Source organism: Sminthopsis crassicaudata, chromosome 2 (assembly GCF_048593235.1).
Source record: "Sminthopsis crassicaudata isolate SCR6 chromosome 2, ASM4859323v1, whole genome shotgun sequence".
Classification (NCBI taxonomy): Eukaryota; Metazoa; Chordata; class Mammalia; order Dasyuromorphia; family Dasyuridae; genus Sminthopsis; species Sminthopsis crassicaudata.
In genome coordinates this window covers 543,714,479-543,730,422 of record NC_133618.1, presented here as the reverse complement: position 1 = coordinate 543,730,422, position 15,944 = coordinate 543,714,479, and the positions used below count along the sequence as shown (strand labels likewise).

The 15,944-nt window shown below is 39.9% G+C and overlaps 1 protein-coding gene across 1 annotated transcript in view; it reads left to right on the top strand.

Moving 5' to 3' along the window:
* Positions 1–15,944, top strand: part of TLN2 (talin 2) — a 528,019-nt gene that overhangs the window by 468,802 nt on the left and 43,273 nt on the right. The window contains 6 exon segments of the mRNA XM_074294922.1: positions 188–334; positions 7,063–7,229; positions 8,736–8,919; positions 10,927–11,052; positions 12,762–12,878; positions 14,724–14,909. Coding sequence (XP_074151023.1) covers positions 188–334; positions 7,063–7,229; positions 8,736–8,919; positions 10,927–11,052; positions 12,762–12,878; positions 14,724–14,909 — 927 coding nt within the window.

Here is a 15,944-nt window from a genome sequence, read left to right as displayed (position 1 = left end):
AATCTGTAAAATGTAATTTAACTGGTATCCCCTCCCACACTTCACAAGATATGGAATCCCAATAGGAGTGGAATTTTCCTAGCTTTGGTCCCCTATAACTTAAGAGAAATTTTCCATGCTATGAGAAGGTATAAATGAAAAGATCTATAACGTCTCTCCTCCTCCCCACCCTGGTTTTCCTCCTTAGATTGGATTCCAGATCCGGACCCGTGTTCAGGATCTCGGCCATGGCTGTATCTTCCTCGTCCAGAAGGCAGGAGCCCTTCAGGTCTGCCCCACTGACAGTTACACCAAGAGGGAGCTGATAGAATGCGCCCGCTCAGTCACTGAAAAGGTAAGAAATTTAACCCTCCAATCATATGATGAGTAAACAGAGCCAGCTACCAGCTGCTGCAACTTTAGCAACAGGGATGACACAGGTAAGTGAAATGCTTAAAAAAAAAAAAAAAATCTGTTAATCCAATGGTTTCATCTGTCTCCCCATAGAATGAAGTTGACAAACCAATTGATTAGTATTTTATATTTTATTGCTCCTATAGTTTCTTGTTTTTCACCTGACAAAGGTGCTAATGCATAATGAACAAAGAGCGACGTTATAAGCTCTTTCTAAATAACTGTGTGATAACCTAGCAAAGAGACCGAATCTTCTCTTCCCTGGAATAATTGAGTCAGTTATGGATTTAAAAAAAATCTCCCGTAAAGCTTTGCTCTCCGGGTGGAATGGGGGGAGGGGGCAATTGAGCATGGCTATCAGGAGGAGAGCCCTTCCTCCCTCCCTGAAAGGTGCTCCTGGAAACTTCTAAGATGGTAGGGACTGCAACGGCCATGAGGTCCATGGTAAGCAGAAGGTGGAGTTTAGAAAAGTGACTCTGGTCCTTCCATCCATCACCGAGGGCTACAGCCAACTTAAGCACTCTAAATTTTACCATGATTACCATGCCACTTGGTGATCCATAGGACAAAAGGCAGGAGTTGCCGCCTGAGACAAAACGTGGAAGCACAGGGTGTAATGGGCTTTTGTGGGCTGCAGAGCAGTGCACGCTGGGAGGGGGGAAAGGAAAAGAGCCACGTGAAACCGTTGTGAAGACAGGAGCTTCCGGGGCCTAGGGGGGGGCGGTTCTTTCTGAGCGCCTCTGAGTTCATCTGGGTTATGTCTCTGAAGTATTCTTATGCACCGAGGTCCAGGGCAAACTGTCTAACGACTGGCAGCAATGCAGGATGGGCGATGGCAGCTTTGTTTCCTTTGTTCCTGGGAGGACACTAACATTCTCCCCCTAAATTCACAGTGACCTCGATGCCGCTCGTACTTAACATGATTCTGTCGGACACACAAATTCTTCCATAACTTAAATTTTCAGTCCCAACAAATCAATCACTGAGACACACACTGACACAATTTGCTCGTCCCTCCTTCCCATCTTTTCACTTCTGCTATTCCATCCATTCAAAGGTACCTTCTCTAAGGAACCTTCCCTGATCAGTCATCCCATTGTAATGATTCTTTATTCCCAGCAACTCTTATAATCCACAGAAAGTAGTTTTTCCCCATGTGTCTTAGCTGATCTGAATCATGTTTTTTTTTTTTTTTTTTTTTTTTTTTTGTGCATGCGAATTTTATATCCTAATTATGTCACAGTCTAGTTGAAACCAACCTCTATTTCTTTCTTCTATCTACTTTTCTTTCTATCATCTGTTATATATTATAGTATATAGATGCTATTCTATCTACTTTTCTTGCCCCCCCCCCCATTAGACCAGGAGATTCTCCATTCTCCAATCTTTGGTGTGCCATTGAGTAACTACAAGAGTTGCCATTTGCACACTAAACATTGCAATTTCATCATCTCTTTCCTCTGATAATATAATTTTGAAAGTCTATAAATTTCTTTGATATTTGAAAGACTTCCTACTTAAAAAGTTAGGGAAACAATCTCAGTGCAGCTCCTGTTATCTTTGAGGGGCAGTACAGTGTAATGGATAGAGCTTGGAGTCAGGAAAACCTGGCTGAATGGCTATATGTCAGTTATTAAGCATCTCTGTGCTTCTGGTTCCTTATCTGTAAAACGAGGCGGTTGGCTTTAATGGCTTCTAAGGTCTCTTCCAGCTTTAAACCAGACTCTGTGACCAATACACTGCTAAGGATTATGTTGGCATATAGCATAATAAAGGTATTGATTGGCTCGTACAAGGTTTATTAGAGCTGTGATTCTGAACCTTGGTAAATTTGACATACACAGGCCCCTTTCCATCCCATGTTATTAATGCTTTATGGCATCTAATTGTTTTTAATTAAAACATTAAAAATTAAGATTGTTTGGAAATTTTTCTTAAACTTTCCACTTAATATAAGGAAAATACACACATAGATACCATATAGATGGTGTTTTCCATCTGTACCCTGTACTAAAGTCCTTGGCCTGAAGTGTGTTCCTATAGCTTGATATAATTGTTCAGAATGCTGAAGACATGCTAGAATCAGGAAATGAATCCATATCCTGAAGGACTTTACTATTGCCCTTTGTTATTGCATTTGTAGCTGCCAAGTTTCCCCCTGGGAGGCCACTTGAAATTGAAATATGATGGAAAAGAACTGTCCCAAGAGATAAAACAGCCCTTTTAGAGGAGAGAATATATATATATATTTTAGCAATAGTCTGAGAAATTTCGCCTTTATATGCCTGACTTCTTCTGTTTTGTGTTTTGATGCTCTTACTTTGTTTTATTGATGCACTTCATCTCTGTGCAGTTATGTCTGGCTCTCTGTGACCATTTGGATTTTTCTTGGCAAAAATTCTGTATTGCTTTGCCATTTCCTTCTCCAGTTCATTTGATAGATGAGGAAAATAGGGTGAAGTGTCTTGCCTAGAGTCATACAGCTAATAAGTGTCTGAGGCTGAATTTGAACTTGGGAAGATGAGTCTTCCTGACTCCGGATCCAAGATCTCTGTGCACTATGCCCATCTCACTTTCATTTCTTGGCAGGAAGCCATTGCCCTCTCCACCTTCACAGCTCCTGCGAATGCACCTTTCCTTGTGTTTCCTTGTGAAACAATTAGACATCTAATACTATGACCACATTGACAATATAGATATCATTCTGTCCTAGACATGATTTCTCTTTTCATCTAAAATGATCAAAGTTGATCATAAATAGGTTGGAAAAGACATCCAAAAATAGATATCTGAATATTCCTTAGCACATACCTTTCCACCTTCTATTCTGTCCGCCAGGACAAAATGCTCTCCTTAATTTTCACAGTAATGTTAGAACAAACTCTACCTCATCTCCAAAAGGTCCTTTCCATTTAAGAAAACATTTTAACAAAAAAGTTGTGACATTACCTAATGGAGTGATTGCAGCTGATAAATCATGTTACTTTCCATTTTTGAGGTTTACCAATTATGAACAGAAAATAAGAATAACAACTATACACTTTAATCATTTGGAAGCAGAATTGTCCATTGGGCTTGATGTGAGTTTGTTGCATTTTGCTGTTGCTTTTATTACATTTTCTGTAGTCGTTCTTTCCATTGATATTTTGGTTCTTCATTTTTATTTCTCACATTATATCATTTCATACTTTTTATTCCCATGTTTCTCTGTATTTCTCTCTCTCTCTCTCTCTCTCTCTCTCTCTCTCTCTCTCTCTCTCTCTCTCTCTCTCTCTCTCTCTCTCTCTTCTCTCTTGCAAGGCAAGTTGGAGTTAAATGACTTGTTTATAATCACACTCCTAGTTAAATGAGGCTGGATTTAAACTCACATCCTCCAACTCTGATGCTCTATCCACTGTGTCATCTAACTGCCCTCTCTGAATTCTTAATAGGCTTCTTTTGTGACAGCTCAACAATATTACATTTCACTCATATAGCAAGCCCAATTTCAGACATTTACATCCTGTGTGACCCTGGACAAGTCATTTAACCACTCTGTGCCTTTTCTTCCATCTATAAAATAATAATTATAGAACCTACTTGTCAGTGATGTTGGCGATGATTCAAGAAAAAAATAATTATGAAGCATTTTAAAATGTTCAAATGACATATAAATGCTAGCTATCATTAAGGTTATCATTGCTATTATTAATAGTAGTAATCATAATAATGATAGCTGATGTTCATGTAATACCTTCTATGTAACAGGTACTATGCTAAGTGCTTTACAATTAATATTTCATTTGATGATCACAACAACCCTGCAAAGTTAGTGTCAACTACCAGTACTACTACCAATATTAGTGATATTACCACCAATTTAATCAGCCATTTCTTAATCTTTGGACACTGAATTTATTCTCAGCTTTTTATACTAAAACTAGTCTATTATACAAATTTTTGTACATATGATTCTTTTCTTTCTATAAGCCCCAGCCAATCTGATGAGTCCTTAAGTGATTGTTAAATACAAGACATTGCTCTAAGCACTAGTGATTCAGAAATGAAGTGTGCTCTCTCTCTCTTTCTCTCTTGAAATATATATATATTTTCTCAGTTTATATTCCACTACATCAGAGAAAATAAACAGCTCTGTGAATTTTCTTAAAAAGTTGTCTAGGGGCAGCTAGGTGGCGCAGTGGATAGAACACCAGCCCTGAATTCAGGAGGACCCGAGTTCAAATCTGGTCTCAGAGACTTAACACTTACTAGCTGTGTGACCCTGAGCAAGTCACTTAACCCCAGCCTCAAAAAAAAAAAAAAAAAAAAAAAAAAAAAAGTCTCTAATTGTTTTCTGAAATAATTTTCCTTTTTAAAATGTCCAATTGCATTCTCAGAGTTGTTACTTTACACTATGATGTTCTTAAATCACTCTCTCTGGCTGTGAATTATTCTTTTATACCCCTTGTACCTTAACCTGGCATGTGGGAGCCCTCTGCAGAACTTCTTGTTCATAAAGTCTCGTGCATAATGGCCATTTGCTTCAAATCTGCTTGTTTTTTTCTTAATATGGCTACAAAGATACTTGGGAATTGAGGAAGTAGGGTCAGAAACATGAGAAAGGGTAACAGTTCTCTACCTGGATGCAGCATCTGTTTTAAGGCTCTGTACACAGAGAGTACTCGATCAATGTTCTTATTGATGGATTGGCCATTGCTATGGTAACTAGTAAGCCATCATTCCCCAAGCATGCAATTACCATTGTCAGCTGCATGATACCAAGTTAAGTCCTTTCATGTATTTATTCTAGTAAACCTGGAGTTTTTAATGTTTGGGTTTTTTAATGTCTTTTTTTGTCATGGATTCTTTTGGCATTGAAGCTTATAAACTCTCAGGAGAATGTTTTTAAATATTTAAGATACAGGGGATTAAAAATGAAACAGATTATATTGAAATTCAGTTAACAACAATAAAAAAACCACTACTATTTCAATTTCACAGACCCCAGGTTAAGAATCCCTGAATTATTGACTTCAGATGTGTAATTAATATTATATTATTTGCCTTTCAATAAGTGGAGGAGGGACTGGAGAGAGAGAGAGATTTTGGAATTCAAAATTTTTTAAAGTGTTTAAAAATACTGCAGTAGATAGTGACATTATGTTATAACTATGGTTCTCCAACACTAGTGTTCTTACTGCTTCTCAATAATAGCTAGCATTTATATTACAATTTCATAAATGTTATCTCACTTGATCCTTATAACTTGGTGAAATAGGCAGTACACGTATTCTTATACTTCAGAAAACTGAAACTTGAAGATAAACAATTTGCAAATCTCAGAAAGGAGATTTGAGTCCAGTTTTTCAGACTTTAAACCAGTTCTTTTTCCAGGATACTTTCCTATCTTCCCTTAAGACCTTTATTACTTTCCATTGTCATTTGTTTTTTAATTGGAAGTTGCTCATCATTATAAAAGGGTAATGTTGTGCACAAGTTAAATATGTGGTGGAATGTTATCTGCCCGTTTTGATTAGCATTATGTTTCATTGTGTCTCCTATAATAATCTGTGATTAAAAAGACACATTAATTCCTTGTTGCCTGGGATTGTCTGGGAAAGGAAATAAAATGAAGATTTTTAAAAGAGATTCTTCTTCATGACCAACCACATTTCCAGAGTGCTTATGAACGTGTTGTCCATTTCCTGATAGGTGATGAGTTCAGGTGTAGATTGAGCCCTTTGGAAGCTGTTTTGGACATGGCCACAGCAGGAATTTGCTTTGCTTTTACTATACAAGGTTTTTTTGTTTTGTTTTCCCATTCCAATTGGCCAAGTAGGAGTTTGGGATAAGGAGGATTGGGGAGAATATTGGGGACCTAAAAAAAAATTTTAAGAGAGATTCTGTGTTTGACAAGTAACTAAAGAAAAGATGACTACCATGTTACTGAGTACCAGCATAGATTGCCTAAGAGGCATGGGACTGTGGAAATAAATGTTGCTGATTCCTGTTTTGTCTACTCTGCATGTGGTAGATAATTGGAATTCTCATTTATTAAATCAGATCCTTTTCCTTTTTTTTGCCTATTAGGAAAGAGGAGTGCTTAGAATATTGATCATTCCCATGCGGTGGGGAGAGGCTGGTCCTTTCCATCCAAAGCAGATGAGGTGTTCCTTGACCAGAGTTCATTTCTGATCAAGAGGCATCCCAGGACACCAAACACAAGTGCCAGCTCATAGGAAACCTCCTTGCACTGGCTAAGGCACAGAGGTGTATGAACAAGTTCAAAAAAAGTTAATTCTGCCCACCCAGTATGAAATGACCAGATTATTAGATTATCCAAGCTGTGAATATTTCTTCTTGACTCATTTTTAATTTGATTTAGAACCAAAATCCATAAACTGATCACCAAAACACAGCTGTAGAACTGGAAGGGACTTAGAAGGCTGTCTGGAGGCCAATTCCCTTATTTTAAAGATTAAAAAAAACTCAGGCCCAGGAAATACAAACGATTAGCCTGAGGTCCCACGGGCTGTAAGTATCCGAAGTGGGATGTGAGTGGCTGAGGAGTCCCAGCCCTGCTTTTTCTGTTATGTGGTTTCATGGTCGGGAAGAGAGCTTGAGCCCACGACGAGCCTTGATGTCGCACTGGAAGGTCTTTGGGTGATTTCCTCCGTCTCTGGTTTCCAGGTTTCTCTGGTTCTGTCTGCGCTCCAAGCAGGGAACAAAGGGACGCAGGCTTGCATCACTGCCGCCAGCGCTGTGTCGGGCATCATCGCGGATCTGGATACGACCATCATGTTCGCCACAGCCGGGACCCTCAACGCCGAGAACAATGAAACCTTTGCTGACCACAGGTCAGGGCTTGGTCAGAGTGGAGGGGAGGGCTGCTTCAGAGATGGAGACACAAGGCGACCCTCTCAGAGGTCGCAGGTCAAGATGGAGTTTTAGCTGCGTTAGGAACGTTCTCAGGTTCTGGAGAAGCAGGACGGAAGGCAAAAAGCTTTATTGTGACCCTAAAGAGGACTAGAAAAGAAAGCAGTTAAGATAAGTGGAGCAAGCCAAATAGTCAAAATAAATCCTATTGACTAGAGTTAAAAGTAGAATCATTTCTTGAGCCTTTCATTTCACAACCCAAATAAAGCCTGCTCCAGTGAAGGATGACATTCTCACGCAGGAAAACAGGAAATCATTCCTGTAACTCATTCTCTTACTAACCACATGGCAGTGGGACATAGAGAAATGGATTGGCCAGAAAGCTTGGGGTTTTAGCTTGTTGGGGAAGTGATGCTCACGACCTGACCTCTTTTCCTTGCCTGGTCAGGAGCTTGGACCTTGAACAGCAGCTGAGGAATATGCATTCCTGTAGCACCTCCCAAATTAGAACTGTCAGAATTCCGTGTGCGCTGCTGGAGGCCCCATCCCGGCCACGCAGCTGCTCCGTCCCCCCTCGGCTCTGATCTGCTTCCTGGGGCATGGAAGGAGAGAGTCCCACCACTTCTTCTCCCAAGCGCACCTCTTGCCATTGGTTTAGAAATCTCAGCATAGAATATAGTGGAGAACTTCACCTCGGTCCATATGGGACTTCTTCTAGCCCCATTGGTCTGATTTCATAGTGAGCTAAGTGTCTTCTGCTGGCTTTCTTAGCCATGAGAAAGAAAGTTTCACTCGTGCACACCCATAGCATGTAAGGTTATAAAGAGAGCTAGGTGATGCAGGGAATAGAACATCAAGCCCTGAAGGCAGGAGAACCTGAGTTTTAATATGGCCTCATATTTAGCTTTATGACCCTAGGCTAGTCACTTAACAAAAACAGAGAAAGAGTGTGTGTGAGTCAGAGAGATCTAAAATCCAAGATTTTCACATTTTGCTCCTTGACATTTTTTTTTTTGCTTTCCTTCAAGAGTAAAACTCGCATCTCCCCCCCCCTCTCTCTCTCTCTTTCTCTTTCTCCCCCCCCCTCTCTTTCCCCCTCTCTACGTCTTTGTCTCTGTTTATCTCTGTTTCTCTCTCTGTGTCTGTCTGTCTCTCTTCTCCCCCTCTCTCTTTCTGCCCCTCCCCCCTCTCTCTTCTCTCTGTTTATCTTTGTTTCTTTCTGTCTGTCTCTCTTCTCTCTCTCTCTGTCCCCTCTCTCTCTTTCTCTCTCTCCCTCTCTTTTTCTCTCTTTCTCTCCCTCCCTCAATAAGGAAATCCTTTTCTGCAGAGACCTTCTTTGACAACAGCTTTCTCTAAGTGTTCCTTCTTTAAGTCTTGGTTCTGAGGGTACCATGGTTTGGCTGATGGGCATCTCAACTTTTTACCCCACAGCCTCAGCAAGTTGTCCATTGCCCCTTTATTCTCTTCTGCCTTATTTTTGCTCCCAGGGAGAACATCCTGAAGACAGCAAAGGCCTTGGTGGAAGATACAAAACTACTGGTGTCAGGGGCTGCTTCAACTCAAGATAAACTGGCCCAAGCGGCTCAGTCATCAGCAGCCACCATCACCCAACTTGCCGAGGTGGTGAAGCTGGGAGCAGCCAGCCTGGGTTCTGATGATCCTGAGACCCAGGTATGAGAATTACTAGGGGTATCTAAATATAAAAACTTAACTCTCTGATCTTTAGTTTCATCAGCTATAAAGTAATAGATGTCCTTCCAGTTCTTCATTTGTAATCTTATTCTTGTGTTTGTGGTCAGGGTCTTTGTAGTTATACAAAATAACTGACTCCAGTCAGATTTCTCAAGTAAAACAAGGCATAAAGTTAACATATGATTTCATGCATGTTTGGCTTTGGGAGAAGGAAATTAACTCAGTGACCTGACAGGTTCTGTCCCAGCTCTAGAATTATCACTTATATTCTCTTAAATACAAGCAGGTTCAGTGAGCAGCTAACCATTTAAAAGCCTCCCCGAAAAAGTTACTACTCATTCTTGTTTCTTTGGCTCATTCCAGCCCATCAGGTGGTAAACTCTTCAAACTTAGCTTCTTAAAACTTCCTACACAAGCCCATCCCTTCAGTTTGGATGGCTCCTAGCAGACAAAAGTTTTTACTCATATGAGAAAGCAAATGGTGTTGTGTGCATTGTTAATAAGTGATTGAAGTGAGTTAATAAAACACTAGCAACTTTTCCCCCAATGGCTGTGCCCCTTTCTTCCTCTGACATCCTCTACTGGAGCATAACTCAGAAGGGAAACATTCCTTAGATTGCAGATTTTTTTTCCCTGCTGGATTTCTTTTTGATAATATCACAATCCAAATTGGCTGCCCTGTGGAATTTTAAGTATTTGCACAATTCCTTCCTGTGGTATTGCTTTTACCCCATGGAGGACTGAAAGACTATAACTTGATAACTAGAAGTAGAGCTACACGTTGGAGACAGTTTGTTTGGGCGTGTTTAAACTTTGGAAAGTAGAGGACCAGCCTAACTTCAAAGGTGAAATGTGAGAATTGAGCTTGAGGAGATGATGACAGAGTTTCTAAATGCTGCTCAAGTACTTTGGTGTCTTTCTGTGGATTCTCAAGCCTTTGAAAACATCCAGGAGGTATTGTCCTGATTTCTTGTAGGAAATGGCCAATTCAACACTGGCTCCCCCGAGCTTATCCCCAGCTCATTGGGAAGTACTCAGTAATTAAGGAAAAGTAGGAATGCCTTTTGCCCACTTCTTCATACATCTCCAGCAATACAGGGAGACCACCACCCAGTGCTCCATGACAATAGGAGCTGGCAAATGGGAAGCAGAGGCAAAACATCTACTACTATCTTTTCTCCACTCCCAGAAACTTGGTGCTCTTTTTATGAAAGAAAGATGGAAAACTGGGGTAAAGTGAGAGAAGAAATGCTGCAAAAATAGGGCTTGTTGTATCAAGTAGTCACAGTTACCATGGAGTAAAACAGATTAAGATAATGCATTTTGTGAAAGGGCATGCTAGTGTATATATCGAATTATTTGGTCTCATGAGGTAAAGGTAGTATTGAGTCAGAGTGACTGCTTATCTGTCTCAATCCCTTTGTAGGAAATGAGACCAGGTCAACAAAGCCACTGGCTAAAAACATATTTAGCTGGGCTGTTTTTATTAAAAAGCAGCAGAGTGCAGTAAAGGAAAGGTTGGTTTTAGAGTTGAGAAGGTCTGGTTTCAAGTCCCACTTTGATACTTGGGCAATGCACTTTTACTTCCTGATATTCCAGTTACTTCTCTGAAAGCTAGAAGTTAGAGATTAATTTCCATTTTGAAAGCTCCTCAGATCATTGAAATCACAGATCCCAACAAAACATTTTTATTTTACAAAGATAATCCTTCTCTCTGCCCAATTCCTCATGGTGTCTTTCTTATGCTAGTGTTTTATGCATAGTCAAGCAAAATTAATTCCTATATTGATTGTGTCCAGAAATGTCTCATTCTGTGTCTTTAGACCGTAACTTCTCCGTCAGCAGGTCAGAAGCATTCTTTATTACTGGACCTCTGGAGTCATGCATAGTCATTAAGAGAGCTTAATTCTTCATATTTGAAAGATGAAGATAGATAGGGTTGTGATGTGATTTCCTCCTTCTCTTTTGGTGGCTTCTTTCTTGTAGGTGGTGCTGATCAATGCCATAAAAGACGTGGCCAAGGCCCTTTCTGATCTTATCGGTGCTACAAAAGGAGCTGCCAGCAAGCCAGCCGATGATCCATCCATGTACCAACTCAAGGGTGCAGCCAAGGTGAGAGGAGGGCCTTCCTTTTTTCCCCAACCTGTCTTTCAAATGGCAACTCACTCAAGCGTTTATTCGTATTAAAGGTCTTTTTTTTTTTCTCCACGACCTGGTTATTTGTAGCATGCTATTATTACCTGGTTAAAACCTTCCAGTTTTGTTCTCTATGAGTTTGAAATCATCTTTAGCAACACAGTCTTTCTGGTGATAAAAATAACCCATTAAAGTGATTTATTCAGCACTTTGTGTGATCTCTGTCAACGTAGCAGCCTGTCTTATATCAAGTTTAACACAGCAGTAGTTCTGTCACAAGTATCACTTTGCTATTCAGGAGACGCCAGTACCATCTTCCCTGCCCTTCAAAGTGAGCAGTGAGGATGTCAAGTCACTGAATTTGCAGTTTTAAGGTTGAGAACCCTTGGTTTGATGCCAGGTGAAAATGAGAGTATAAAATAGTGTTATAATTTTCATCAGGAGGTTGCATAGAAACTTTTTTCTCAGCTAATATAGTTTTTCCTCTTCCTCCCAGATTCTCTACCCTCCCCATCTCTCAACAAAAATTTTAAAAAGCAAAAACTCTTGTAACAAAGTTAAATATAATCAAGCAAAACTAATTCCCATATAGACCACATCCAAAAAATGTCTCATTCAGTATCTTTAGACCAGTGGGCCTCAAACTTTTTAAATAGGGGCCAGTTCACTGTCCCTCAGACTGTTGGAGGGCTGGACTATAGTAAAAACAAAAACTCACACTCTGTCTCCACCCCTCAGCCCATTTACCATAACCCACCAGGTTCTCTGGGCGTTGTCATATTCAGTGATCTTATCACCTTCTCCCTCTCACCTAAGGAATTCCTTGACATCTCTATGTAAATAACTCCTGTTCCAGATCTACATCAACTACCTTTTAAACTATTAAACTAAATGTTCCAAAGGCATTTCAAATTTAATATGTTCAAAGCAGAATCTGTCATCTTTCCTACCCTTTCCTACCCAAACCCACCCTTCTTCTGAACTTTCTATCATAGCTGAAGGTGATTTCCATTCACTCATGTTCAGAAGCTCAGTGTCTTCCTCAATTCCTCACTCACACTGAATATCCACTAAACTGACAAATCTTTCCCATTTTCCTTTCCCTCTCCATTCACATAAATACTACCCTAATTAAGTCCTTATGGACCTTTTACTTGGTTTATTCTCATTTGAATGAACTCTCTGCCTCATACCTCCCCTTTTGATTCAGTTCTCTCATTAGAATGTAAGCTCCTTGGGGCAGCTAAGTGGCACTGTGGGTAGAGCACCAGCCTGGAATCAGAAGGACTGGAGTTCTAAGGCTTATTAGATCTGTAACCCCGGGCATCTCTTAAGTGCCTAAGGGGAAAAAAAAAGAATGTAAGCTCCTTGAAGGCAGGAACAGTTTCAACTTTTTTCTTTGTATACTTAGTGCTTACTACAATGCAAGGCACAAAGTGGGCACTTTAAAAAATCTTTATTAATGAATTGATATTTGTTCCAATTTGAAGATTATATTAAATCAAAGCAAAATTTTAATGGAAGTTTTATTGTTATTGTTGAGGTTTTGTTTTTGTTTGTTTGGGTTTTTTTTTTCCCCAGTTTTCAATATTTCACATATTTGTGATGTCATCAAACCTGTGATTTAGGGTAAAGTCTTCAACCCACATACTATTTCTTCTCTCTTTTTCTTAACCCCTTTCTAGGTGATGGTAACAAATGTCACATCTCTCCTAAAGACAGTGAAAGCTGTGGAGGATGAAGCCACCAGAGGCACGAGAGCTCTGGAAGCTACCATTGAGTACATAAAACAAGAGCTCACGGTAAAGAACCATGTAATTGCCCCCTACAAGCTTTCCCCTTAAAACTCACTTCCTTCTGTTTGTAGATAATGCTGTCATACAATGCACCTAACTTAATCTGCCCCATGTCTTTCAGATATGAAATGTTACACTGCAGAAAGAGGATTTTGGTTCATTAATATCTGTTCTTATTACTCTTCCTCCTCTTTTCTTTCCTCATTATGTCCTGTCATTCATTATCCTAATTCTCCTAAGGAATTAACTGAAAATAGACAATAATCTATTAGAACCTTTTTTTAAGGAATTTTGGGCATAAATTCAACTGTAGTTATGTGACTCTCCTACTCCTTCTTCTATGAGTTATCACCTATGATAAAATAAACTCACACCTATTAGTAGAATGGAGAAATTCCATTAGTGTTTGCCTGGGAGGCACTTACTTCCACCTTGTTGACTTAAGTTAATTGTTTAGACCTTAGTTGATTTAGCATTAGTTTGTACTTGAAGGATTAAAATGAAAATACTGTATTTATTCCAACCAATGTTTCAGAACTACTCATCCCAATCACGCCAGAGCTTTGGAGCCTTTGTGCTCACCCAGAGTTTCCCAAAGAGTCAAAAAAAGGAGGGCTCTGTTCATATACAAATTGTCTCCCAAATATATCTACACCCCCACTACAGTCCTCTGCTATTTTCCATCTTTTTCCCCCCCTCCCTTCATCATTGGAATGATGCTTCTCGAGTTAGATCTTCTGATAGGGAGCTCTCTCTTCGTCTCCCTGCCTAAGGAAAACCCTCTAGAAAAGTGCTTCCTTGAAGTTTCTAGGAGATGCTCGTACTAATCTGGAATTAGAGCAGCCAAGTGGTCCAGTGGATACACTGGCAGGCCTGGAGTAAGAAGGACCTGAATTCAAATCCCCCCCTCAGATGCTAACTATATGACCCTGGCCAAGTTAGTTAACCCTCTTTGCCTCAGTTTCCTAATTTGTAAAATGAACTATAAAAGGAAATAGCAAACCACTTTAGTATCTTTGCCAAGAAAATCCCAAATCAAGTACTGTCAGGATGCTGGTCCTTTTTCTTAAGTAACTAATGTCCAGTACAAAGTGAACGGCATTTATAATCAACCCCAGGGGGGAAAAAGATAGAAAAAAAGACATAGGAATACAAACTTGAAACAGCCGGCCACCCACCCAGTATTCTTTGATTTGATTGATTGGTGCAGCTTTAAAGTAGGATATACATTTACCATGGTTAATTTATTTCAGCATCTCTAAAGATGTATGTGTTGCTAAATAATTCACAGTGTCACCATAGCTCACTCGACTTGAGCTCCTCTGCACAATTATGCAGTTATATTTGTAAGAGAGGCTAAGAATAGAGTGAGCTCAATGCCTCATTTCCCCCAACCCCACACCCCTTTAAAGAGAGATACATGAGTCCTCTGAGATGCATCCAGGTCAGTTCTGCCCTGCAATCCACAAACAAATCAAGGGACTGCATGGTCTTTAGAGCTGCTGGGGCAGCAGTATGAAAGAAGGAAAAGGATGGGGGGCTAAAACAGTTACTCTCCCAGGACAGTTTAAATTAAAAATATTGGGTGTCAGTTCTGCAAGTGAATGGGTTAATATTTTACGCATGCCTTCCACAGCCTGTTCCTTGTGTAGGTGTTAGAGGCTTATCAGGGCTAGAGTCTTGACAAGCAAGAATGATATTACTGTACTCAAATTAAATTTCTAATTTCCTGCCATTTGAAGGTTGTTTCCAATTGCTGCATCTGTTTTGAGGCACCGGGCGGTGGCCTGACAAAGAGAGAAATAAGTTGTGGGTTGTTTTTTTTTCCCCCTTTCTCCTCTTACCTTCCAGGTATTTCAGTCAAAGGAAGTGCCAGAAAAGACATCATCACCTGAAGAATCGATAAGGATGACGAAAGGCATCACTATGGCAACCGCCAAAGCCGTGGCCGCTGGGAACTCGTGCAGACAGGAGGATGTGATTGCTACTGCAAATCTGAGCCGAAAAGCGGTGTCTGACATGTTAGCAGCTTGTAAGGTAAAGATTTACTTCCTCTTGCTTCTAGCTTGGCAAGGATATTTATCAATAGGCAATTTTCACTTTTGACTGAGCTGTTAATTTAGCTTTCAGGTGTGGAGTTTGGAGGGAGGTGGCAGAAGTTCTTAAACCTTTAGCTTCAGGTGTCCAGCACGTGGACATGCTCCTGGTTACTTTGAAGTAGTTTCGTACTTGAGAGTGGCTGTGTTGCTAACCTGATGACTTAATTCTTCTACTTTCCTTATTTTCTGTTCTTTCCTAAGAAGGAAACTTCTTACAAAAGAGCCAGGCTGAAGAAACTCAGGGAATTGTAGTAAATGGGCTTTAACTGCTTTCTAAACCAGGTTTCCTAATTTAAAAATTATTTGGTAGCTATTCTTCATACAGAGGTAGAGACGCCCTTAGCTAAAGCACAGCTCTCATGATAACTATGAGGGAATAAATTGGATGAATAAAACTCAACTTTGAAGAGCTATGTTGAAGCTAAGTCTGATAAACTACTTGTCTGCAGCTTGTTTGTAAAATTAGCTCTTTGCTCCCCCCTATGAGAGCTGTTTCAAGTCCATGGTCTTTAAAAGGGGGTAGGAGGGAGTGGAGTAGAAGGAAAATTAAATTGGGGCTGGGGGAGAGACTGAAAGCCACCACTTTATCACAGGTGGAGTTAGTCAGAACTCCCCTTACTCAAGGGAATTTAAATTCTTTGGCAGCTAGAAGGTTACCAAAATTAGTTTTATGGCCATTTGTGGAAAGGTGTGAGGAAGAAAGAATACTCAAACTCCAAACCCTTGAATACTCAAATTGTTTTATAATTTCTTCTAGAAATTCCTAAGTAGCACTAGGATAATAGAATATGAAATATTAGCATGGAAGAGGGTATTTTTGTTTAAAAAATTTTATTCAGTTTTAAAACCTTTTTTTTTAATTGAATTGAAATGTATGGAGTAAGAAAGGAAAGATGAGAAATGTAAAGGCTGTTTGCTTCTTTGAAAAAGGCTTTATATGGTACAGTCATAAAATAGTCATCTTTTCTCATAA